This window comes from Podospora anserina, chromosome 1 (genome assembly GCF_000226545.1).
Source record: "Podospora anserina S mat+ genomic DNA chromosome 1, supercontig 4".
Lineage (NCBI taxonomy): Eukaryota > Fungi > Ascomycota > Sordariomycetes > Sordariales > Podosporaceae > Podospora > Podospora anserina.
The window spans coordinates 1,390,275-1,414,613 of NW_001914853.1; the positions used below are offsets into that span (position 1 = coordinate 1,390,275).

At 51.7% G+C, this 24,339-nt stretch overlaps 6 protein-coding genes and 1 pseudogene across 7 annotated transcripts; 4 read left to right on the forward strand and 3 right to left on the reverse strand.

Moving 5' to 3' along the window:
- Window positions 1-1,129: 1,129 nt before the first annotated feature.
- On the reverse strand, window positions 1,130-1,892 carry PODANS_1_18050 (uncharacterized protein; the record flags this gene model as incomplete). The annotated part of the gene is made up of 2 exons (XM_001907228.1): window positions 1,130-1,497; window positions 1,556-1,892. 2 exons carry the CDS (start codon window positions 1,890-1,892, stop codon window positions 1,130-1,132), a joined length of 705 nt encoding a protein of 234 aa, XP_001907263.1.
- A 1,791-nt stretch (window positions 1,893-3,683) lies between these two features.
- Window positions 3,684-4,975, forward strand: PODANS_1_18060 (uncharacterized protein; the record flags this gene model as incomplete). The annotated part of the gene is made up of 2 exons (XM_001907229.1): window positions 3,684-4,211; window positions 4,262-4,975. 2 exons carry the CDS (start codon window positions 3,684-3,686, stop codon window positions 4,973-4,975), a joined length of 1,242 nt encoding a protein of 413 aa, XP_001907264.1.
- Window positions 4,976-5,095: 120 nt separating this feature from the next.
- On the reverse strand, window positions 5,096-6,201 carry PODANS_1_18070 (uncharacterized protein; the record flags this gene model as incomplete). The annotated part of the gene is made up of 2 exons (XM_001907230.1): window positions 5,096-6,033; window positions 6,099-6,201. 2 exons carry the CDS (start codon window positions 6,199-6,201, stop codon window positions 5,096-5,098), a joined length of 1,041 nt encoding a protein of 346 aa, XP_001907265.1.
- A 413-nt stretch (window positions 6,202-6,614) lies between these two features.
- PODANS_1_18080 (uncharacterized protein) lies at window positions 6,615-8,278 on the reverse strand (the record flags this gene model as incomplete). The annotated part of the gene is made up of 8 exons (XM_001907231.1): window positions 6,615-6,633; window positions 6,687-6,955; window positions 7,021-7,217; window positions 7,277-7,425; window positions 7,488-7,804; window positions 7,870-7,906; window positions 8,034-8,089; window positions 8,171-8,278. 8 exons carry the CDS (start codon window positions 8,276-8,278, stop codon window positions 6,615-6,617), a joined length of 1,152 nt encoding a protein of 383 aa, XP_001907266.1.
- A 3,369-nt stretch (window positions 8,279-11,647) lies between these two features.
- PODANS_1_18090 (uncharacterized protein) lies at window positions 11,648-12,561 on the forward strand (the record flags this gene model as incomplete). The annotated part of the gene is made up of 2 exons (XM_001907232.1): window positions 11,648-11,756; window positions 11,816-12,561. 2 exons carry the CDS (start codon window positions 11,648-11,650, stop codon window positions 12,559-12,561), a joined length of 855 nt encoding a protein of 284 aa, XP_001907267.1.
- Window positions 12,562-13,098: 537 nt separating this feature from the next.
- On the forward strand, window positions 13,099-14,357 carry PODANS_1_18100 (annotated as a pseudogene; the record flags this gene model as incomplete). Its single annotated transcript has 2 exons — window positions 13,099-13,829; window positions 13,892-14,357. Coding segments are annotated over 2 exons (1,197 nt in total), but the record flags the coding sequence as incomplete, so codon positions are not given.
- An 8,203-nt stretch (window positions 14,358-22,560) lies between these two features.
- PODANS_1_18110 (uncharacterized protein) lies at window positions 22,561-22,725 on the forward strand (the record flags this gene model as incomplete). Its single annotated transcript, XM_001907234.1, has 1 exon — window positions 22,561-22,725. One exon carries the CDS (start codon window positions 22,561-22,563, stop codon window positions 22,723-22,725), a length of 165 nt encoding a protein of 54 aa, XP_001907269.1.
- Window positions 22,726-24,339: the final 1,614 nt, after the last annotated feature.

The following is a 24,339-nucleotide window of genomic DNA, read 5'->3' on the forward strand; positions in this document are numbered from 1 at the left end:
AGTCAGCCTGCAGGATCAAACTAAACCATTTGGGGCACTCGGCCTCGACTCTGCGACCCCCTTTCGACATTCGGCAAGCGCGCAACATGTGATTATCATCTTGATGAGCGCTCCCCGGGCGAGCCAAGAGTCTAGCAAGCCCCATCACACTATAAGTGATGAATTCTGCGTGTCGCCCAGGAGGGTTTTCAAAGCCAACAGTTCCAAAAACTGACTTCTCATAGGTACCGACTTCCCTTTTGGGCATTCGGGGGAGGATGATGACCGTGTAGAAGTTATGTAGAGCTTTGACTGTGAAATGAAGAGTCAGTGATAGCTAAAAGATGGGGATAACATTTTGAGGCGCGTTCGGAATGTTATAAGAAAACTTTCGTCCGGCATCTCGGTTGAATCATTTGTCCCCTTTCAGACAAAACAGATGCATCTGATGTCTTGATACCTACCATGCAAGGCTCGAAATTTCCAACAACCTGCAGTCCTGTGGAGGGAGCCTATAGTCAGCTAGACAGAGGCAACAGTGTGCATGGTGACAGGTATGATCTCTACCTTTCTGTGGCAATGAGTGAGCAGCCACTAACTTTATATCAAAGGTCTCGTTCGAGACAGGCCTCACCGAAATCGGCGGGAAACACTATGGAATACGACCTCTTGGGAGTGGGTGCCTGGGCAATCCCCTATCATGAAGTCACAGTCCCGTCTTCTGTCGAGATAGGCACGGCACAGGGTGGCAACATATTTAGCTTCAGGGCCAAGTCAATATTATGCAAACAATACGTCCACGCCATCATGCTACCCCCCGACAGTTCCCAACTTCGCACCACAGCTACATCCTATGATGCGAGACGAAGGATTAGTCTAGAGCACCATGTGCAGCTCGAAAGGAGGAGAGCCGAATATGGCATGCTGGAGCGATACTTGGAAGAGATGAGCCGTAGGTTAATCTTTTCTCAATAGCGAAGCTGAACACAAAGAACCGAATCGTGGGTGGAGCATTTTTGTATAGTATATGGACGCGCTTGACATTCGGGAAGCGCCGTTCTGTGTTCGTGGCGGGCTCGGAAACCCATAAGTTGGAAACCCATAAGTTGGAAACCTTACGAATGACGAAACGCATGATATTTCTGCTGTGCTAGATAGTGTGTCGTGAGAACGGCTTCTCCAAAGCGTCAATAACAACATGCTCTTCTTCTCCACCCACTCGTGCCGTGTCGGTGCCGACCAAAACGTAACCAAGTTCCTCATAAAGCTTCCTGCCCATTGGACTGGCCATAACAGTCAAAATCCAACCACCTCTTCTCGCGGACTCATCAACACCCCAGTCACACAGTCTGGTTCCAGCACCACGCTGGCGAAAGTCAGGGTGCGTTACGAGCATCCAAAGGTGAAGTTGCTCCTTCCCATACGACTCAAAGCATTTCGCAAATGTCCGTTCCATAGCGGCTGCGTATGCCTTCATGTGTTCCCGGTTACCATCCCGTCGTTCGTCAATGAAGAGATCTACTCCAGGTTACACAAGATCAGTCAGCGAGCTGGCACCAGAGTACAATAATCTTACCTCCGCCTTTGGCCTTGATGTGAACAGCAATATCCCAGACACCAATAGCAATGGGGAGGTCATCGAGTCCTGCCTCCTCATTGGTCACTGTGACAACGTTGAAGGCGAACTTTTCTGGCTGCTCTAGGTACTCCTCATACTGTCGGCGTGTGTACTTCCAGAAGTCCTCCGGGTATTTGTCACGGTATGGAAACTTGTAGTTGCAACCTGGGTCGTCGGGAAAACCAGCCTGGATGACCCGAGTGATGGCGTCGAGGTCGTTCTTGGTGGCTTTCCGCATGACGAGAATCTCGGCACCATAACGCTCGCGGTACAATTCATAAGGTCCACCGCCCATGGTTGGTAATACCAGATGCTATCAGGCTCGGTCAGGCAGGGTGAAAGGTGTGGATGGCCCTTGCAATCGTCAGAGATGATCTGGGGGCTGAGCTGGGTTGTCCAGAGCGGGACTCGGACTTGGGTGGATTCTGCCTTGCGCACCTTGACGGCCAAGAGAGAGTGTCAAATTCCAATTCCTTGATTGAGAACGTTTTAAATCTGGGACTGAGGCGCAGGAACGTGGCCGCCTAGAATTGGATCTCCTGGAGCCTTCTTGTATCGCGGTTGCCTTTGAGGTGGGCTGGATAGCGGGGTGTTGGGGTAAAAGTGTGATTGGTTCGTCCTGCAGCTGCCCGTCCGGTCACCCAGAAGGAAGCCGATTACCCAATTCGGTAGTCGGCCACTCCAAGCCACACAATTCCCTGTTGAAGCATTCTGGGAGTAAATGTGACGGCATGTACCGATCTCCCCCCGTGCTTGCATACTCACTTGTCACAACAGCTGGGCAAACTGAGGGGTTTTGTCACCCTATTTTGATGAGAAAATGCACTGATATCTGAGTTACACAGGCAGATCATGGAGCCATCGCCCCGTTTACAAGTCTCCCTGCAGCGTACACACAGTCGATATCCTCTTGACCTTCCTTGTTTGTACGGCTCAACGTTCCGGCCACAAATATCTGGGACACATACCCCATCCTGTGCTATCACGCGGTTTTATCCCTCCCAAACTACCGGGCCTCCTTGTCGTTTCAATATTCAAGTTACATTTGGATAATCCACAGCCCACGCTGCGCAACATGTATCCCCAGGCACCACAATTCGGTCAGGTTGAAGGGCATGAGGAATTCTGGGAGGAGAGATGGCCATCATGGCCAGGACCTTTACTTCCACTCGATGAAAACATGGCCCTGATTGAGGCTTCTGTGTTTCCTCCTTTTCCGAGCCCCCTTCCTTTCTCGAATGCTCAGGCTCCTCTCCCGCCCGCAGGGTTGGAAGAGCTATTCCCTGAGATTCACCACCAAGTGCTGGTGAATGACTTGAACAAGAATGAGCAAGACGAGCCGATCGTATCTGAGGTGGAGCTTTTCGGTCTGTTTGATGGTGCGCTGGGTGGTCAGGACTTTCTCGACTTGGAGGCCCCTTTGGAATCTTTCGCTAAGGAACCTGAGCTTGGTCAAATTCGGTCTTCCCCACTGCCACAAGTCCAACCAGTTATCCAACTATCGAGCCCCGACACATTAGGTCTCTCATCCCAGACTCTGTCTATATCCCCGAAGACAGTGACGTCCAACCCCTTATCAGAATCGCCCAAGACTGTCGCCTCCAAGACACTGTCACCCGTTGAGAGTCCTACGACCACACCCACCCAGCAAGTTCAGTTTCTTCAGTACGATCCTGCCAGGCCCACAAAGAGGATCCCAAAGGCAGCCCGTCCTCACAATGGGAGACCTCCGATCACAGAGAGAAAGCCACGTTCTGTGACCAAAAGAAAGAACGTGCTGCTGGAGAATGAAGTACGACCCAACCTTCTCAAATAACATCGATGTATCGTAACTTACTTTTCCTTTAGGCTTCCGTGATATCGAAGAAGAAAGACGCAAGTGGTAAACTGCAGTCAGTCGTGGAGGTCTGGGGGAAGCATCAAACGGTGCGCAAGGAAGCCAGCGAGGAAGAGAAACAGAACACTCGATACAACCGGGAGCATGGTGCCTGCGAAAAGTGTAGGAAACAAAAGCTCAAGGTGAGTTCTTCCAACCAGTGCCCATTTTCCCGTGCATCTTGCTAACTTCGGTATCAAGTGTGTCCAAATGGAACTGCAATACACACCATGCGCAAGATGCCTAAAGTTGTACCTGAATGACCTCAAGAGGATGCAGAATGGAGGCCCTTTCAAGGTTCAGCCCTGTGTCAGAATCGAGATCCTTGGCCTTCCTCTGCACCGAAAGGGTCCGACAAAATATTCAGAACTCGATACCTGGCTTCCTCAGAAACAGGCCCAGCTGGAATGGCACACTTTTGACAACACCACTCGAGTGTTCAAACTTACTCAAGGTTTCGGGGAGGGAATGGACAATGCACTGCGTCTCCAGGTGTCCAGATTCAAGCCTGGACCAGGAGACCGCACTGCGTACTTCTGGACTGACGAGAAGACCGGGCTATTGCGTTCCATGGAGATGCCGCCCTACTTCATCAGCGACATGGATGCCGCCAAAGCCAGTGTTGTCGAGTTTCTTCGCAATGCTCGCTCCGTCTACATTGACACCCTACTCGGTGATGCCAGCCCGATAACTCGAAAGACGTTTGAGTCTGCTTTGAGATTCTCAGCTTTTGGTCAGGTAAGCTTAATTGTGACTGCTGGGGGAGGCCTAACTAACCAGAGGTACAGAGCAAACTGGTATCTCTTGCCCTCGACACCTGGGTTGCCGCACGGTTCATTGAAAGTCACTGGCGTGTCTTCGAGGGTGGTGAGGAAATCGGGGCTCACCCCACCGCCGAGGCCGGCCATCCTTACGATGGCTTCATCCCAGTAACACCAATCATGGATACGCAGCTCGACAACTTGGTAATTGCAGATCTGTTAGCGCCAATGAGAGAAGAGCTTCTCAAGCGGCTCAAGGCAAAGATTGACGAGAAGAAGCGCTCCAACTGGCTGGAGATTTACCTCACGCTTTTCGTGATGATGTCTAACACCGGTTGGATCATCAAAGACATGATTGCCATGACAACGTGGAAGGGCCTCAAGATGGGCAATCGTGGGGGACAACTGACAAGAGGTTACATTCACGCCTCCAAATCTCTGCTCTCGTGCTTTCACTACGCCTGCTCCGGGTCATTTCCTCTCACGATACCGGAGAATGAGCTGAAGACAGGAAACCACAACATGACCAGCGACCAGATTGAGTACATGGCCTTTGTGCAGCAAGAGCTTGCCCGTGAAGGTTCCAAGCATGCCAACTGGAAGAGTCTGGACATGTACAAGGACGATGAATACTGGACCCACCAGCTACTGTGCAAGGATTGGAAGGGAGACGCGCCTTACACAGCAGGACCAATCGATGACTTTACCGAGGATGATTTTCTTTCTTCTTCTACTACATGATTGCGCTGCTTCAGGGGCGTTTTCGGGACAGTTATCTGGATTCAAAGGGCTTTCCATACAGTTGCAATGGAATTTCCATCCAAAAAGATATATCTATGTGAATATAACCAAAACATCTGTTCACGGTAGTTGCTGTGTCTCCTCTCTGATAGTATACACTCCCGTACTTACATCATGATACCCCAACTTCCCCACCCTCCCCGTCAACTCACTCCTCCAGTCCTTTCCCTCCTTCACCTTCTTTACTGCCCTCTCAAAAGTATACACGGCCTCCCACCCCAGCTCCCGCCTCGCCAAATCACTATCATAAACCCTATCCACCCTCTTCAAAAACTTCCACCCCTTCCCTTCAAAAACCTCCCTCGCCCCCTCCACCGCCTTGCAATACTCTTCCCCAGCGTCCCTATCTAACCCCTTCAACACTAGTTCCTCCCTTTTGAACACCGTCGGCGCAGAAATGATGTACTTTCCCCACTTCCCTTTCAACCCCGGCCCCTTCTCCATCGCTTTCACGCATGCCCCCACTACATCAGCGATATCTACCCTCCTATAGCCCAACTCCAACACTTTCAAATTATCATCCCCCATACTCCCCCTCCTCTCCTCGTCATCATCCCCCTCGGGAAAGAATCTACTCGTCCTCAACACCACAACCGGCAACCCGCTCTCCTTGTTAACCAACTCGCACACATCCTCCGCACTTATCTTGGTAACCCCATAGACATTCTTCGGTTTGGGAACCACCCCCTCATCAATCCACACGGCCGGTAAGCCAGGTCTAGCCGTCAGACTGCCCCCAAAGGCAGAGGTGGTGGAGACAAAAACAAAAGTCTTGACCCCCCCTTGCCTCGCAACGCTCGCTTCAAGCAGATTCAACGTCCCCGTGATGTTTGTGGCGATGAAGTCCGCCTTTGTGTGCGAGCAAATGTGCGGTTTGTGCAACGTGGCAGTGTGGATTACATATTCTAGGTCAGGATGGAGCGTCGTGAAAACGGACGAGACAAAGTCCGGGTCGGCGATGGTGCCGACGTGGGTGGTGAGCGGGCTGGGCTTGATGTCTGTTTTACAATCAGTATCAACTTCTAAAAAATAAGGAGTGGATCAAAGGGAAGAGTGGAATCACCAATGCCAATCGGAGTGAACCCGTAGTGTGACAGGGTAAGCATGAGCGCTTTGCCCAGATGGCCGGACGAGCCAGTGACCAGAACCTTTGGTGGACTAGACATTTTGTTGTTGACGTTGATTTGGTAATCGAGCTTGAAAAGATGAAAATCCGGAACATACAATTAAGAATCTAGAAAAAAAGCTTATATGGATAATCCCCGGTGACTCATGCCGGCACTCAAGGTGCCAAGCTTCCATTGACAGCCCTGGTCCATGTTGACATCAAGGGATGGATACCGTCCGTAAAAGGAAATATATCGCCGACTTATACACGAAGAGCAGGGACACGAAAGGTTGTTCATCGCTAAATTGTCATACTACCTAGTCATTCTACCTTCAACCACAACGAAAAGACTGCAAGATCAAATGAAAAGCCTCAGCTTGATATCCCGAACGCCAATAATAATATCCCTCCCGTACAGTGAAGTGGGCAGTCAAATCGAAATGGTATCGTTGATAGGTTGATATGCAGCGTTTATACAGCACCGAAGCAACTGTGACAAGTTAGCCTGTGTCGTTCACTCGGAGCGGAGAAGGGGGAACATACGTCTCCATGATGATGCCAGTAATCTGGTAAGGGTCAGCGTTGGAGGCTGGGCGACGATCCTCGAAGTAGCCGTAGCCCTTAGCGGCGCATTCTCTTGGAATGCGGATAGAGCAGCCACGGTTGGCAACACCATACGAGAACTGATCGATAGCACCAGTCTCGTGTCTGCCGGTGAGACGCTTCTCGTTGTCCTCGCCGTAGACGGCGATATGCTCTTGGTGCCTCTTGCCGAGCTTCTCGATAGCAGCCTCGATGTACTTCATGCCGCCCTGTAACCAAAGTCGTCAGTATATGTTCCCGAGTGAGAACCACTATGTCCCATCAATCATCGTACCTCTTGACGCATCTCCTTGGTAGAGAAGTTGGAGTGGAGACCAGCACCGTTCCAGTCGCCAGGAATAGGCTTGGGGTGGACGGAGACCTTGGCGCCGAACTCCTCGGCAATGCGGTGCAGAAGGAATCTGGCAAGCCAGAGGTGGTCACCCATCTCGATACCGAGGCAGGGGCCGACCTGGAACTCCCACTGGGCGGCTATTGTGCATGTTAGCAACCTCGGGTCCAACCTTGCACCGAATCACAGGAAAACCTACGCATCACCTCGGCATTGGTACCAGAGATCTTCACACCGGCGTACAGACAGGCACGGTAGTGAGCCTCGACGATGTCACGCTGCACAACCTTGCCGGCACCCACACCACAGTAGTAAGGACCCTGAGGGGCGGGGAAACCGTTCTTGGGCCTGGGATCCAATCAGCATCTGTCTCACATCGTTCCAAAATACACGTGGGTGGAAGCACATACCAGCCATAGGGACGATCGTTGAGGTCGAGGAGAGTGTATTCTTGCTCAAGGCCGAACCAGGGCTCGTGAGCGGCGTGAGCCTCCATCAGCTTGGCGGTCTCATGACGGAAGTTATACTTGTTGGGGTTGCCATCGTTGTCGATGCACTCGGAAAGGACGAGAATGTTGTTGCCGAGACGGAACGGATCGGGGAAAACCGCTACGGGCTTCAGGTAGACGTCCGAGTTGTCGCCGGGGGCCTGGCCGGTGGAGGAACCATCGAAGTTCCAGATGGGAAGATCATCCGGAGTGTAGCCGCCCTCCTTCTCGTCGAGTGTCTGTTTGCAGGAGACTGGTAAGTATGCGTCGGATTTGTGCTTTCGGTTTCGGACTCTTTGCTTACTCTCGACTTGGAACGGGTACCACCTTCAGCATCAATCCTAGACACATTCTGTTAACGGTCGTTTTCCCCTCATTGGCCCTCATTGGCTGCGGTTCCAGGTGCAGGGATGAGCGGGATCGAGGGGGGGAGGGGGGGGGGGGGGGGGGGCCGCGTGGGGGACTCACCAGATGTACTCGGCCATGATCTTCCCCCTTTGGTCCAGAGTCAGGAACTTCTGGAGCTGCACGCCAATCAGTCAGCACGAGTCGCAGAAATAGCGGCGGCTTGGCCGGCGCCAAAGTCAGAGTCGGGTCTTGCTCACGTTCTGGGCATTGGAGAGGAAGGACTCGGTAGTCGCCTGCAGTCGTCGTCGAACATGGTGGTTAGCTCGGCTCTCCAAACAGCGACGCAAGAATGCCATCGGCGGCATTGTACGCGCACATGGGAATCTGCGGAAACCTGAAGATGGCAGGGCCCGAAGGGCTGTACGCCAAGCAGGCCGGAGTGTTGGTGTTGGCGGGGTCACATACCATGATTGCGGATTATGTGAGGGCACGGTGGGAGGACTGAGCTCAAACTTCAGAAATCTGGAAGAGTCTGAAAGGACAGGGCGCAACGGTGTTCCCTGGGGAGGTTTGGGGATTTTAATAGAGACTGCAGAAGGGAGGTTTCATATGAAGGAGGGTTCGTCTGTCAGTGGCGATGGCGGGGATCGTGGGGTTAAAGCTTCAGCACCCGATAACGGACAGCGGCGCAATCAAACGCGGCGGCGCTGGCTCGCGACGAGATAAGGTATGAGCCCAGGCCGGTTATCTGGGGGTGGCAGGTGGTTCACGGGTGATCGCGGGGTGAGAGCCGTGATAATCTCTCTGACAAAGACGCCCAAGAAACGCATTCAGACACCCATTTGGGACTGGACGCGGTCGCATTCCAGTATCTGGGGCTGAGTTCCCGAGATAGGACCACCATCAGGACAAACGAGGGGCAGAGGGGAGCAAGCTTCCCTGGAGCTTTCCCCTCGCATGATCCCACCCACAGGAGCCGCCGCCGAGAAGTAAGCTTATCGCTGCCAGCCGATTGGCTCCCTGCCCCGCGCTGCATAATACCTCCTCGTACAACGACGAGCGCCCGACAAATGGGAGCCGCCGAATATCTAATTGTGATTTGTCTTTTTGTGCTCCAAACACTTTGCTCGGCAGCAGTTGCAGACGAGTGCAACCCGTCTCTTTTTCTACCGCGGTCCCCGTTTTTCTTTTACTCGATGCCATTTGTTACGTTCAACAAGAGTCGCACCCGTGGCCTCGATCCCGTCGTCGAGTCAAGAGTTTGTCCCACCACCAAAGAACCCCCAAAATGCCCCCACTGTTCATCGTGAATATGGAGGGCCATGTCGATCTACCCTAACCCCATAGGGATCCATGGCAAAATAAGGGTCCTGAATAGAGGCTGGTCAAGATCCTCAACCACAAGTGCCAAGGTCGACGGCAGACCACCATGAGGCATATAGTTGCAGGCAACCAATGATGACCGTGACGGAACTGCAGAGCAACAGCCAAAATAAATTTTCTCATGTGCCCTTTTCCCTTTTCATCCCACTCTTGATACTGGGACATGTGCCAATCAAGGACAGCCTCACCCACCTTTTTTCAGCCGGCTTTTGCCACTCAATATCAACCTCCTGACGCCAGCATGCATTTCAATCCAACACAATCCGTGGCATGACAGCAACCTAGTCCAGAGCTATCGTTTCGATCCCAACCCCCAGGCCGATGTCCCGACCTCGTCTTCTTGGTGACCTCACATCCTCAATGCCCTTCAACGTCAGACGCGCTGCAGAATGACCGCTGCCTGACCTTATTGGAGGCATAACTAGGCGAATGATGCAGATAGGCCACTTCAACAGCAAGTCTCCAATCGACCAGGGCTCGTATGTTGACCATCCGCCGGTGACATCATAAATGCGGATTTGAATATTCTTTTGCGTCCGACTGGAAATATTGGGACAGTTTCACTCTTTTTTGCAGAGCGAGACAATGGTAGATTTTGACTGAAAGCAGCTTCAAACGAGATGGGTTTCAGTTATGAGGCTGATACCATGGATTTGGTTGGTTTCAGCTTCACCTTCACAAGGCCGACTCCCAGACGAATTGCCAACGAAGGTACAGTGGTCACTCTGTGAAAGCGTGATAATACTCATTCATCAGGGGCGTGGATGGCGAATCGCGGTTAACTCACGGTTTTTAAGACCGGATATGTCAAGTCTTGAATGACGCAGTCTAATTCCTTTGACGCGGATATCGTAGTTTCAGTTCCAGACGAACGTTCCGACCAACACCCCTAAGTCCACACAGCATTTCAACATGGCGACGGTTACTGGGATAGCTTGTTTTGTTCTCTATGAGCTACGTAGTCAGTTAACGCTTGAAGGGACTGCCTTTACGAATGTCCTCGCCAAAAGATGGCTTACCACTAACAGCACAATCAAAGCTGGGGTGGATGTTGCTATCACCTCAGTTGTTGGCATCACGCTTGTCTAAAATCAATGTCAGTGCTGCAAGGGCCTGTTGCCAACACATAAGATATGCTTGAATATGCTCCTGAACACAGCATGACTGAGCAATTCCCTGCGGAAAGGTGAGACCAATTCCAAGATAGTGCAACTATAGCTTCGGGTCATTTTCTAGCTAGCCCTCGATACTGTAGCCGTTCCCTGTAGTTATGTTGAAGTCCGTCTTGTATCTCGAGGAATATTGCCGCTTGATAAGTGAAAATCGACCACTTGGAATACCAGGTAAACAACACACTGAACCGAGGGGCAGGAAAAGTTTATCCTTAACATCATAAGACCACCGCGGCTCTTGGCCTCCCTCAATATGCTCAGGGTTCCGTGCGTTGGAATTTGACTTGGGGCTCCTGTAGCCCACTGCGGGCGACTTGGTCAGCGGAGAAAGATCTTACTCGTTAGCACCGGTCGATGTGCACTGTCTTTCAGCGTTTCCGCATTGCACATAAACCCTCGGAATACCATGCAAGGGTCAAGAGAGTCGCTATCTATGCCAGATTCGTCTTGCTCGTGAGGTTGAGGTCGAAATCAGAAGTGCAACTCAGATCGCATTCTGTCATCATCTTTCCCAGCGGTGTATGAACCCAGTGCAAATTGTCCAGCGTGACTTCGGGCTTGTTAGTCATAATCGACAAGCTGAGTCTCTGGTTGATGTACCTAGTTGATGTGAGGCAAACAAGTTGATGTTGAGGTTGTGGGCCGTGGCGTGCTGAAAATGTATCACTCCCTACTGTATCTGGCCGATGGAAGGTAGCAATTGCTGTCGGTCTACAGCGGGAAAACTGAAATCCCATAAGAAATCGCACAGTATCTATGTATTTATTCCCAGGGCGAGAGAGCGCCTGTTGACACTGGGGCTCTTTCCATTTGTGGTGTAAATGGCCCCAGTGTGACCAATCAGGTGTCGTTAATTAGGTCCGACACCAAATGGTTCGATGTGGCCTTCAACATCACACCACCTTGAGCCCATGCGTCATGGTCACACCACGCAACACCAAACTCGTGACTAGTTGACTCGATGGAATGCTTGAAAAGCTCAGTATCTCCTCTTCCTCTTTGATATCTTGACCTCAGCATCATTTGGTCTTCTGAGCCTCATCCTCCCACTCTGCAATCACCCCTGTTCGACCCCAGATTTCGGTTGTCTCCACTTACACCGACTATCCCTAAACGGCAACCCTCCAACCTCTATCATTCTCTCCTTCCACTCCACAAGACATCCGCAACCATATCACGATGCCAGCATCACGAAATCGTCCGATGCAGCACATTGACCGCAAGAGTCTCTACACCAGTCTGGAGGCTCGTGTCAAGTACTTGCATTCTTTTCTTGACTTCGGTGTCAGTGAGTGTCTTCCTTATGCCAGGCTATCCCAGCATGAGCAACACTAACGACTTTACCAGGTGACATCGAAGCATTGAAGAGCGGCAGCAAATATATCCAGGCCCTCATCCCAGCGGTTGTCAACATTGTGTACAAGAAACTTTTGCAGTATGACATCACCGCCCGGGCTTTTACGACAAGGTCCACAGCCTTCGAAGGTCCCATGGACGACACGCCAGACGAGGACAGCCCCCAGATTCTTCATCGCAAAATGTTTCTCAGAGCATATCTTAAGAAGTTGTGTTCAGATCCTGCGCAGATGGAGTTCTGGGAGTACCTCGACAAGGTTGGCATGATGCACACAGGCATTGGCCGAACGCACCCATTACACATTGAGTACATTCACATCGGCGCCGGACTCGCTGTTATCCAAGATGTTCTCACCGAGGCTATCCTCTCCCATCCTCGTCTACACATCCAACGCAAGATCGCCATCGTCAAAGCCCTTGGCAAGGTCATCTGGATTCAGAACGACCTGTTCACCAAGTGGTATGTCCATGATGGGGAGGAGTTCACCGACGGCATGGACTTTGGCGAAATCGAAAAGGAAGGCTGGCTGCACGGAAAGAAGGTTCTTAACGAGCAAGATGCTATTTCTGAGGGCAGCGATGACACAGCAACAGCCTGCCCCGCCAGCGGACAAAAAGGCAAAGATGGTCCGACAGCTGGTGTGTGTCCATTCACAGGGATATCGTCAGACATGAAGAATTTGAAAGTGCAAGATGACAAGCCCAAAGTGGAGGTGACAGCGACTGGACAGCAATAAGCCTGGGCGGCATTGACGACCACTGGTTTCACGAGAAATGATTGGCAAGGAGTTCAACGGTTTGAGGGGTTTTTCTATGTACATACTTTTTCTGGCAGTGTTTGGCTTGTTGCGTTTCAGAACCAAACGATAGACCGAGGTGCTCGTTTCTTACATGGTCATTAAATATCACCATTCTTCACTCTGTCTATCACATGTGCTCCAAAAGATGTGTGTAATCAAGGAACCAATCAGAAAACTGCCCACCTTATCATACCTACCTAAAACCTCCTATTGTTTAATGTGGGACAGGTGCATGACTGCGCCTGTTGAGGCCTGGAAGGCAACCAACCGCACTGCCACCTCGAATTGGAGGCGATATCGGTCCTTCCTTCCAGAGTTCAAGTCGAGGACTACCCAACAACAGCAAACTGACATTCTTGCAATGTTGCACACACTGACAGGGCGGTATTACTGGGCATTGAAAGTATTGTTGCTTCGCAATCTGCCATGTTGGAGCAGCATATCCAAACCGAATCCAGCCGGTAATCACTTCAATGGCTTAGAGCGCCCGATGTCTGGCGCAATCTCCGCAATGCGCTCGCAAAGTGGGAGCCGGGAACTGGGACGTGGTTCCTCGAGTGTCCCGTTTTCAAGGATTGGCAGCAGCGTGCAGAGTTTCTTTGGCTCACTGGCATCCCGGGTGCAGGCAAAACCATCATCAGTTCAGCCATCGTCGCAAACCTCCTTCGCCAAGAAGATGGGTCCTCAACGCCGGTCATTTTCTACTATTTTGACTTCCAGATCGAGATGCAGCAACACGTACACGCCATGCTTCGGTCGCTATTGGCGCAGATGGCGGCTTGGAGTCCCGCATGCCTCAGATCGCTCCAAGCCTTCCATGATAAAACCATTGCTTCCAGTGCCAAAGATCCATCTCTAGACGACTTGCTCGAAGTCGTTGTTACGGGCCTCGGTCATTTCCCCAAAATATTTGTGGTAGTAGATGCCCTAGATGAATGTGTGGAGAGGCAGACCCTTTTGAAGCATATCAAGACTATTTCAGGAGTCTCTGGCGTGCATCTTCTCGTACTCAGCCGTCCAGAAAGGGATATTGAACTTGTACTACAAGACGCTCCCACCAGGACAAGACTAGTAGGTGTCGACGTCGATGCAGACATCGGCCTGTATATTGACCATAGGATGAAATCCTCAGATGACATGAAAGAATGGGATGACATTGTCAAAAGAAAAGTTCGCGAGGTTCTGACTTCGAAGGCTGCGGGCATGTCAGTATTGTTGCAAGACATACGACATCCTGAGCTCCGGTCTTTAACTCATAGTTGAACAGGTTCCGCTGGGCATAATGCCAACTTGACGCCTTGGAAATATGCACTAGTTCCGAGGAGATTGACGAAGTGTTGTTATCACTCCCACAAGATCCTCCCGCCACGTATGAACGAATACTGGCACGACTGGAAACAAGAAGTCTCAGAGATATTCGACTGGTACTGCTAGCCCTCTCTTTTGCGAAGCGAGACCTCACAGTCGGCGAGCTCACATACGGCTGGCGCATTTCACGGTCAAGGAGTATCTGGTATCCAAAGAGATCGAACTTGGAAAGGCCAGCAGATTTGCACTCAGTGCTGGAGAGGGGAGTCGTGTCATGGCAAATTATGTCTTGCCTGCCTGCTCTATCACGACAACCTCGTATCGTTTCAGCCAACAACACTGAAGAGGTACCCCTTTACTGTCCATGCGCAGATATTTTGGGCGACCCATTCAAGAGATGCAAACGGCGAACACGTGGGGTGTGACACGCTTGATAAACTCCTCTTTGAATTTCTCAGCGGGGATTTCGCGGGCGCATATTTGAATTGGCAACGTGCGTCATTCCAAACTCGCGCCAACCACTCCAGGTTTGTGATACCGGAGGAGTTGGAAATGCCAATATCACCCCGTTGGCCTGAACTATCATGGACGCAGGTTTTGTCACAGGATTTGGTAGAACAACCAATCATTTGTGCAGGCAAGGCAAATCTGTATCGGACCGTCCAGAGGCTTTTGGATGAAAGACTCAGAACCATGACGCACGTATCTTGGGTGCTGCAATGGGGCTGGTAGTATCAACCGATACGCGGGAAACGATGGAAATATTGCTTCGCAGCGGACAAGTTGATGTCAACTTGACCCTTGACAAACGCTTGTCGCTCAGCCTTTCGCCACTCCATATGGTTCTGCTATCACGCCGAGACGAGTTTCACAAAACCATGGACATGGTAGAATGACTGTTGTCGCTGGAAGCTGATACAAGGCGACAGTCATACTTGGGAAGCCCTCTTCAATTTCTATGTCTAATTCAAACTCACAGTGATGCCTCCACCGCTCTAGCAACCAAGCTACTCGAAGCAGGGGTTGATCCTAACGAGGGCTTTGAGTTTCAATATTTCGAGGCTCAGCCGGCTACTCCCCTCCAGTGTGCAGCTGCAAATAACAACGGCGATACAGGCACAGCACTTATACAAACTCCCCTTCGGCACGGTGCAAATATCAACCTTGTGAGGGGGGAAGCCAGGAACATGTCTTCATGCAGTGGCTTTATCCCGTTGCGCGGATCAGTTCGCTTTTTCTGTTGGGAAGTGGCGCAGATCTCCACCTTGCTAGTCCAAAATACGGATTTGTTCTTGCTTACTGCTGGATATGCCAGGGCAAAGGATATAATGAGAATCTGCATCGAAAACGGACTGGGATTGAGCGAGTTCGTCGACGACTCTGATGATAGAATATCTGGCATCTCACCCGACCAAGCCTGGGAGCAAATGAGTGGCGAGGCCCAAGTCCCGGTTGTTGAAGGATATCATTCTTTTTTTTGCGTCCCAGCCAGGTGATTGAACGTGGCCATCGGTCGAATTGCTCCCTGAAGATGCTCAAGACCGTCTTAGCCTACGGTGCGCCTATCAAGCCCAGGTCTCTCAAACGCGTGGTTACATATAAACCGGCGGACAAGCCCGACATTGCGAGATTCATCGAGTACTTGGAGACCACACCAGAGATCGAGTGGAATATTGAATGGAACGACGTCGGCTACAGGTTCAATGTGGCCAAGAGAGTATTTGAGAAGCGAGATGACAGGCTAACTGACATGACGGAGAGTTTGGAGCGGATCGTGGAGGCAAGCTTGAATACATCCGCCACGTGTTCTGCTATGGACTAGTAAGTAGCATTACAGCCTCTCCAAATAGGTACTTTCAGTGTTTGTCTTCTCTAGAGCTTTTGAATACCTCCCAGGTGACTTTTACACATTAAACTTCACAAAACAACAAAAAGAGCCGTCCGTGTTCAGTCAAGAGTGACATCTGAATAGGTACCTGTAGTGATATTATTAGAAGCAAAAAACCTCCAGATGTATGGGGACAAGGAGGGATATCATCTCCAATGTGTCTCATAGCTAATCTCAGGTGTGCATGCTACTAGTAGTAAGACATACTTTCTCATCCAACCCCTTCACCCATGATCAATCTTTACCTATACCGACTCTCAGCCACCGAGAACGGGGTCCTCGGCTGATGCATGCACGTTCAGAAACGTGCATTCATATGTAGATTACCCTTTCACGCGTCTGCCTTGTGGGGTTCTGGTAGCCTACTACCCTGGCTACCTGTCTGACATCTGCTCACAGATACCGTTTGTCATCTCAGAATACATCATGAGCAACGCAGACAAAAGAACTGGTATGAATCTCAATCATCACCGCCTTTCGGCACCTCGGCTAACATTCGCAACGCTAACCCATCAAAAACCGCCGGCTTGACTGCCACGGGTGACCGTCTATACCTGCCAAATAGAAATCCCCACGGAAAGCTCCGTGATGCCACAATTCCTTTTTCCATCCACCTCCGCCAAGGATCACCAGATTAGGTACCTACATTTCGTACAAAGTGGAGCAAAGGTGTGTACGCAACAAAAAAAAAAAAAAAAAAAAAAAAGTCGACGTCCACGAGGCAAACAAACCGAATACGACCAAGCCGCGGGAGTGACGTTCTCTGGAGTAAGTGGAGGACCAAGCCCACGCGGCATTTCTCCACGTGAAACCCACCGTTTCAGAGAAACAGGAAAACGACGGAGAGAGGAGACAGAGCACAGAAAACGGCGAGCTGCATTCCTAAGGTGATGGGGTTGGCAATGTGGAACGAATCACACCTTGGGCACGTGGCATTTTTTTTCATCAATCTCCGGAAGGCTTGCTTCCATCCATTTTTTTTCCTTCTCTGGAGCTCACCACAAGCCGGCGGTGAAACGCTCTTGGGGCGGGGGACGAAGTAACCTTGGCCAATGCGTCTTGTTGTGTTGCAGGAAACACAATTTTTGTCCACTGGTGACCGGGCCTTCGTTCGAGCGGAGGGGGAGCAATGACAAGAAGAGTGTGGGGATGATATGATGGAGAATGGTGCATCAGGAAAGGAATCTCGTCAATGCAATTGCCCAAAGACTACCTACATAGTATAGGAACCCCCACCAAGAGGAGACAACGTCGTATTGTACCCCACGTAAGAAACGATGGAGATTTTGTCTCCAAGTCGGCGATCTCGTACATTTCCTGGCTCCAAAAGAGGTTTAATGTGCGAGCAGGGGTCCGCTGCCGAAACTGCGAAGGGAAACGACGAGCGATGCCATGTTGGGCTTTCAACTCCTGTCTGCTGCAGGAAAAAGGGAGACTGGCGTTCTGACAAAGCGGCATGGCAGCGGATCCTGAGTTTTGATATTATATTGGTAGCAAGCTAGGCTTGGAGGAGAAATCTAAGCGGATGCGGCGCGCTGTCACAACAGGACGACCGGCATCTTGCTGGGTGCGGGAAGCATTGCCAAGAAATATATCGAGGGAACCTGGTTTTCGTGCATCTGTGAGAAGAGAAACATGCACTGCATATGTACATCTTCATGCACGAGAAGAACTGACTTGCAGTTGTGACTTTCCCTTGGGCTCGAGGATTGCCATCGAGGGGGGTTGCTCAATCACCGGTCCGGCATGGGTTTCGGGTTGCGAGGTCGCCGATCGACCAGCTCCGGCTTGCTCCGGAAACCCCGGCATGTCTCGAAGATGCCACTGCGTTAGACTCGGCGAGCTCGGCGGTCGAGGTGGATTTGGACGGCCCACTCGGCAGCGATTTGCTGTTACATCCTGTCCCAATGTCCGCGTCCCGTCAGAGCGCTACATGCATCCCGACGCAGGTGATAATTGGACGGGTTCATCACCGCATATCAGACGACTTTGGTGGTGAAGGCTTTGAGATTATCGCATAGTATCAGCATATTATGACACGGTTATTACTCCGATACCAGGTCGGAAGATTTTGAAGCAAAAGGGGAGCCGTCCCAATGCCGGAGATATCCCGTCTGGTGACCTGATACGAAGTACCACCTCATCTCAAGTTTCTTGAACAACATTTCGGCCTGATGGGATGTTGTAACCAAGAATTATGGCGCTGTCGCCCCACCGTCTATCGTGTTGATGCATCTGTTCCGTTACGGTAGCTTGGGCTTGGGGAAGACACGACTGAACAAAGAATGCCTGAGCGTAGGTAAGGTATGGATAGCGTTTTGATGCTGGCTTCGAGTGCCAAGCGCCAGAGATGCAGGCTCTTCTCCAAACAACAAACAATATGTGTTTTGGCGGCGGCCACAAATGCTTGGGAAGATGTATGGAGTTGAGTTGATGAAGGTGTCGTTTCCTCTGCTGGCGGACATGAAGATGAGCTCGGGCCGTTCCTTGCCCTGTGATGCGGGCAACGGGATGGGGGGCAATGACTGGTGTTTCGCTCTTTGACGAATGCGGAATTCCCTGCAGATGGTGGGGCTCAAGTTGTGGGGTCCAGGACCAGGGGCTTTTACAGGAACAGGAACCAAGTCGTCACCTCAGTGCTCGCAGAAAACGTGTTCGGGCTGCATTGCAGGTCTTCCTCGCCATGCCATCATCTGAGCGTCCCAGCGCCTTCTCGATCCCATCCTTTTTTTGGTATCCCTGCCGCCCGCGTCCGCCGTGCCACCGTGTGTGATTCCGTATGCTGGCCATCATTGGGAGCTCTGTGCACTTCCCTCGGGCCCACTGCAACGTCGTCTCAACAGCCATTGCCTACGACGACGAATCATGGACAGCACAACGGCTGCCATTCCGGCTGATCAGTGACCAAAAGACAGGGCACCCCCTCCTCGCAACCCAAAACAGCCTCATCCGAGTCCAGTTGCGCATAACGACGACGCTTCCACGCTCCCACGCTCCCACGCTCCCACGCACCTTCCTGATTCCGCACGAGGTGCTCGACGTTTGTGATCGTCGCGGAACGTTGTGGCTGCATCCGCCATCGAGATGTTTATGCGCCCTCCCCCTGGCCCTGGGAAGAACGGGTGGCAGACCGGGGAACTGGACCGTGAAGCGTCAAGACCTTCCGCCTCGACTCTCTCAAGACATTGTCCGTCCGGCCATTGTCGACTTGGCGGAAGACGACACCGCTTAGCCAAGCGACGAAGCTCGCTGATGTTACATTCGGTCGCCGTTGTGATGAAAAAAGATACTCGCCAAATCGGACCCGCAAACGTATGACGGAATGCCCCATTCCCATCCATGCAGCACGAGGCAAGCGGGGTTGATAGCAAGCAATTTGTTGACCATATTGACCTTTTCCAACGACTACCCACACGAGACACGCTCCGCTCACTGTTGATCAGTCACATCTTGAGGTTGGGTAGGTATCAGAGACAACCACCGAGATACACGTCTCTACCTGTCCACAATGATAGATATCCTCGCATCGTGCCGTGTCGTAGTGGGGGTTCGTCCCAGCTACAACTGAAATATGGGACAACTGATGAGAGAAGTGTTAGGCAAGGACCTAATATGCCAGAAATAGCCTCAGGACAACCTCCTCGGCCATATATTAGCGCCCTTTCACCTTACCGGCCCTGCTATTGACAGGCAAAACCTTTGTTAAACCGGAAGAATCGCCAACAGAGCGCTTATCGGTTGACAACCAGCAGGCAGATTCACCAACGTGCCGACTTCATCAACAGGTTCTTCTCAATGAGGCTTCCCTCGTGGCCCCTGCGCAGATCAACCGACCTTGCGTGCTTGCTAGAGCATGGAAGCTTTCCCCGCAGCGCTTTCGGCGGGCTTGACGACGTGCTCCGTGGGAAGTATCTTCAGCCGGCAGATCGCATCTCCGTTTTGGGCAGCCCGGATCAGCCTCCCACGGCCAGCCTGAGACATCGCTTCAGAGCAGAGCGCATCTCGAGCACCGGCAGTTCACTGAGATCTTCCGTACTGGTCTAGATGCAAGCTTATCACGGACCACAACAACGTACGTTGGTTTACAGAACTGCAGTCTTAGCAGTCTGTATAGTCTTCAACAAGTAATCCAGACACACAAGCGGAATCAGCAGCTCTGTTCAAGGTTCTCCCTCGGGCTGTTTAATATTGTCGACTTGATTCGCAAGCTGGGCGACGTTGCATCTTTGGATACTACCGCAAGCGTCTGTGGGTGTTCATCTCAAAAAACCAAAAGCGGTTTCGAATCTCCCGGAAGGGAAAGCCAAGCTGTCAAGCTCAAGCATCCTTATTGTCGACAGCCCAGATCTGGATGGACCTTGCGCCCTGAAGCCTGCGTGCATGAGTGTACTGGGCGATGTTACGGTACGCAAAGCGCGCTCTTGACACCATCGCTTTGACCTCGCCATCGGTTTCTCGAAACTGTCTGGCAAATGGCGGTCCCACTGTCTTGTGTCCCGAAACCAACTCCACCATAAGTCCGCCTTCAATGTAATCTTTGTGTGTCCAATGGCGTTCAAAAGAAAAACGATGGACAGTCATGTGGAGCTGGTACTCTTAACGGCTCAATGCGATGTGCCTCATCGCTGCCTTCTTCGCGACCTGTGACCCAATATCCAACCCAGCGAACACCGCCATGTGTATGTACAACACACATAGACATCCCTGGAAAGCTAAACGTCAAGCTCTTGCATTCGGGTCCGCAGAAACGCAAACTCGGGCAAGATGGTGGATATTCATGCGGACTGTTTGTCTGATATTGGACCTGGTGTGGTGCCAATCTCGCAGTCGAACATCCCCACGACAAAAAGTGTCATCTGCTCGCTTGATGCTACACTATAGCAGCTCCGAATTATCATGGCCTCTTTTCCTCCTGTCCTCCAGAGCTCGATTACCGCCCCAATACGGTCGCCCGCATGTCACCAAGTACCGGATCGTCCTTGGAGCGGCGCATCAGTGGTCCAAAGCTTCTGGAGATGTCGCGGATTTGCTCGGCGTCGTCAGTGCGTGGACCAGGGCCGGCTTTTCGTAGCAGCACACCACACACCCTCTCGCCTAGGTCTTCATGACTTCTGCGCACAAGCCTCCTGCTGGCTCTTTGTAGTCTCCAATCCCTTCTCATCAGTCACGTCTGCTTCTGCCCAAGAAGAAGATGGGATCGGGCATACTCCGGCTGAGAGCTGTCGTCCTGCTTCTCATCACCTTCCGTGCACCTTCTCCACATCCCACCTTCCCGTCCGTCCACCCCCTGAGCTCTGCTCGTCACCCCACCACCCCACCAAAACATCCCCTTGCTCCGGCGCTCCAAGCTCTGCCCCTCAGACGCAGGCGAGGGGTCGTCTTGCTCGCGAATGCAAGGGCACACACTCAGGAATGCTTCTGCGAGCAGCAGTCGATTTACCTCGCAGCATGCACGCGTCGCTTCGAGACGGAGAAGGCCCTGAGCCCCGGGGCCTGGCTGGGCTTCCAGGCACGAGATGAAGGATGACGTCCATCAAGGTGCACAGTCTCAGGAGCCGGACGGTTGTGCTTATTTTTCCTTTCGAGACTTCCACTCAACGCGGTGCCCGTTTGTTGGGTAGCCCGCCGCCCGTTGTGCAGCAGCCGGAGTTGCACTTGCACCGTCCTCTTTTGTTTACCATTTTTCATCAAAGAACCTCCATTCCCGATCCCCTGTTCGAAAACCTCGACGAAACCACGCATCGGTGCGATGACCTGCATGGATAGGGACCATTCAGCATCCGTACCCACCATCGCCGCGCAGACCGTTTTCTTTTCTACCCGCCCCACATGTGACGGCCAAACTACCTTGTACCCAGGACCAGGGCAGGGCCGCTCCGAGTGTCCTAGGCCGGGAGGATGTTCCTCTTTGACCCATCATGTACACTACCTTTTCTTCTTTCTGGTTGACAGGATGAGTGAGCCCGCACGGAGCAGGGCTTCTTCTTGCCTGTGTATCATGGAGATGCATACAGACAGGCATTGTGCCAAGCCAGAGTTATACTCCTTGTTTCCATCAGCTCTTAACATGGAAACACACCCTTCCGCGTTGTTTCCCATCACTTCACCTACACACAATACCCCAGGATATAATTTCTAGCGGGGTCCTCGTCAAGCGCTTACGAATCCACAAGCATACCACACACACCAGGCGAACACCCACACCTTTCATCAAAGCTGGTTCTTGTGAAAGCCACTCAGCTCGGACCAACTGACGTTTCTGATATCTATTCGGGTTATTTGTTTGCAGTTCCCACCCGCAACGGTCAAGACAGGGGCCCCGAGGAGACATTATCTAGGGGGGCGTGTTGAACGCTTTTTTCTTTCTCCATACCACTCCCGCTTGATTTGCGCCTCAGCCTTTTTTTGACCTTGTTCTTGTCTTGACCCTTTCGTCTCTCCCGAGTGGGGTCCATCTATACTGGGTCTCGGTTGCATTTCAAGTATACCCCCATCCACAACTTGGTCCTTCTTTTTTTTTCTTTTTTCCTTTTTTGTTTATATAAACTCGGGTCACCACCTCGTCTTCTTCCATCCTCATCAACTATCCCCTTCAACAACATCAGCCTGACCTCCACAGCAACACATATCGGCCAACACTTGGCTACCACCTACCAGGTAACATATCTCCCCGTTTTGTTCTTCTGTTGTGCCACTCAAACTAACCGTCGTCAAGGTCACAACTTCACTCGAGCACAAAAATGTGCGACTTCACCAAAAACTACTACATCTACACCGGCTGCATGGACCCGGGGGTACACTTCTTCCGTACCTCGGTCGACGGGAGCCGCCAACGCTCGTGTCCCAGAGGCCCTCACGAGCGCTACATCATGCAGCCCGGACAGTGCCCTCTCTGCTACGGTTGAAAACCCATCAGTCCCTTCGACCAATGTCCTTTTTTTCCTGGACTTGCCGGAAAACCCTCACCTTGTACACAACCACACCCCGACAACGATGCCAAACCCTGATGAATGAATGACCAGCTTTTTCTTGTATTTTTGTTCGGGCGGGAGGGGGAGGCGAAAGGCGTTTTTCTTTTTCCTTTTTTTTTTTTCTTTTTCTCGAGTCATCATCATTATCATCATCAGCGGCCTCGTCTTTTTCTTTTACTAGCATTCTTTCTTTTTCGGGAGCGGAAACCAAAATACCCCTTTCAGTCATTACCAATCTTTGTAATTCATTTTTTTTTCTGCGGCCAATCAGGCGGGGAGAAGACTACATCAAACGAATCCGAGGATACCACCAACACCACCACCACCAGAATACAACGCCTATGCAGGAAGACAACCAACCGGGACGGATAGGACGGGAGGAGGTGGTGGTGAGGGAGAATCCAGCGCTAGAGCTGCGCCGAATGTTGGATGGGGGAAAGAGGTCAGGGACAATGGAGAGAGAGGGGGGGGGGGGGGCGGATACCGGTCTGCTTCGGAGGGGGGGAGACCTCAAAGTGGGGAACGGAGGGAAGGCTTTTGGTCTTTCGGTGGGGGTCTGCAACTTCCTCCGTGGCCTGATGGCATATGTTGATGGGAGAACAGCTGTGGTTGGTTGACGAGACCCATACCAAATTTGTGGCCACCCATTTTCGAGAAAGAGGAAGGCAGGGCTTGGTGTCTGTATCTACCATGTAGCTGATGTGTGTGTGTGTTGTGTCAAGTGTGCATTATCTAGCAATTATACCCCCCCTCTCTCTTCTACCGTTACCTTGGCTGTTCATCATCATCATATCAGATATCAGGTGTGACAAAGATGGTGGAAGGCATAACGGCACTGAGGACAAGAGTAGGGAGAGAAAGGAGCGCTGCTGATGTTATTGTCGTAACAATATGACCGTCATCCATTCCCAACCAATCTATCCATCCAAGTTTTTGCACACAAAAACGTGGCTTACCACGTCTCGGATCCCCGTGCGGTTAGCCCAGCCGGTGATGGTGGTGTGGCATGGCTAGTGAAGTGAGACCATCTTCTGATCCCAGATAAACCGCGAGAATAAATGAGACAACTTCGGGGTAAGGCTATCGCCGCCTCCTGGGGAAGGTCCAAGAGAGATCAACACAATCATAGGGGCATCTCCGGTCGGGGACCGTCGTCGATGACGTGTCGAAAGGAAAGTACTGGATGGTGACTAGCTTTCTCGGTAAGATCCTCGGAAGCGGAGGGAGGGAAATCAGAGCGAGACCAACCAGCATCACCACGGCCACCCTCCCAGCCCTCTACGCCAGTACGCGGATGGATGGGCGGCCATGCATGCATGTCTCTCCTTACGCTAACACTGATCATCAGGTTGTTTTTCTTCAACAGCAAGGAGAAACACGCTTGGGTCCTGCCGAACGAGGCCTCTTATTGCATATCTTATGCTTGTCTAGACCCAAAGGCTGCAGGCGTGTGCACGAAGGGGGTTAGATGGGGGTGTGATGGTGGTGTGGAGATGAGGAGGGCTTGTCCTTCCTGTTTGTGCTCGCTGCCTTCAGGTAAGGAGGGGA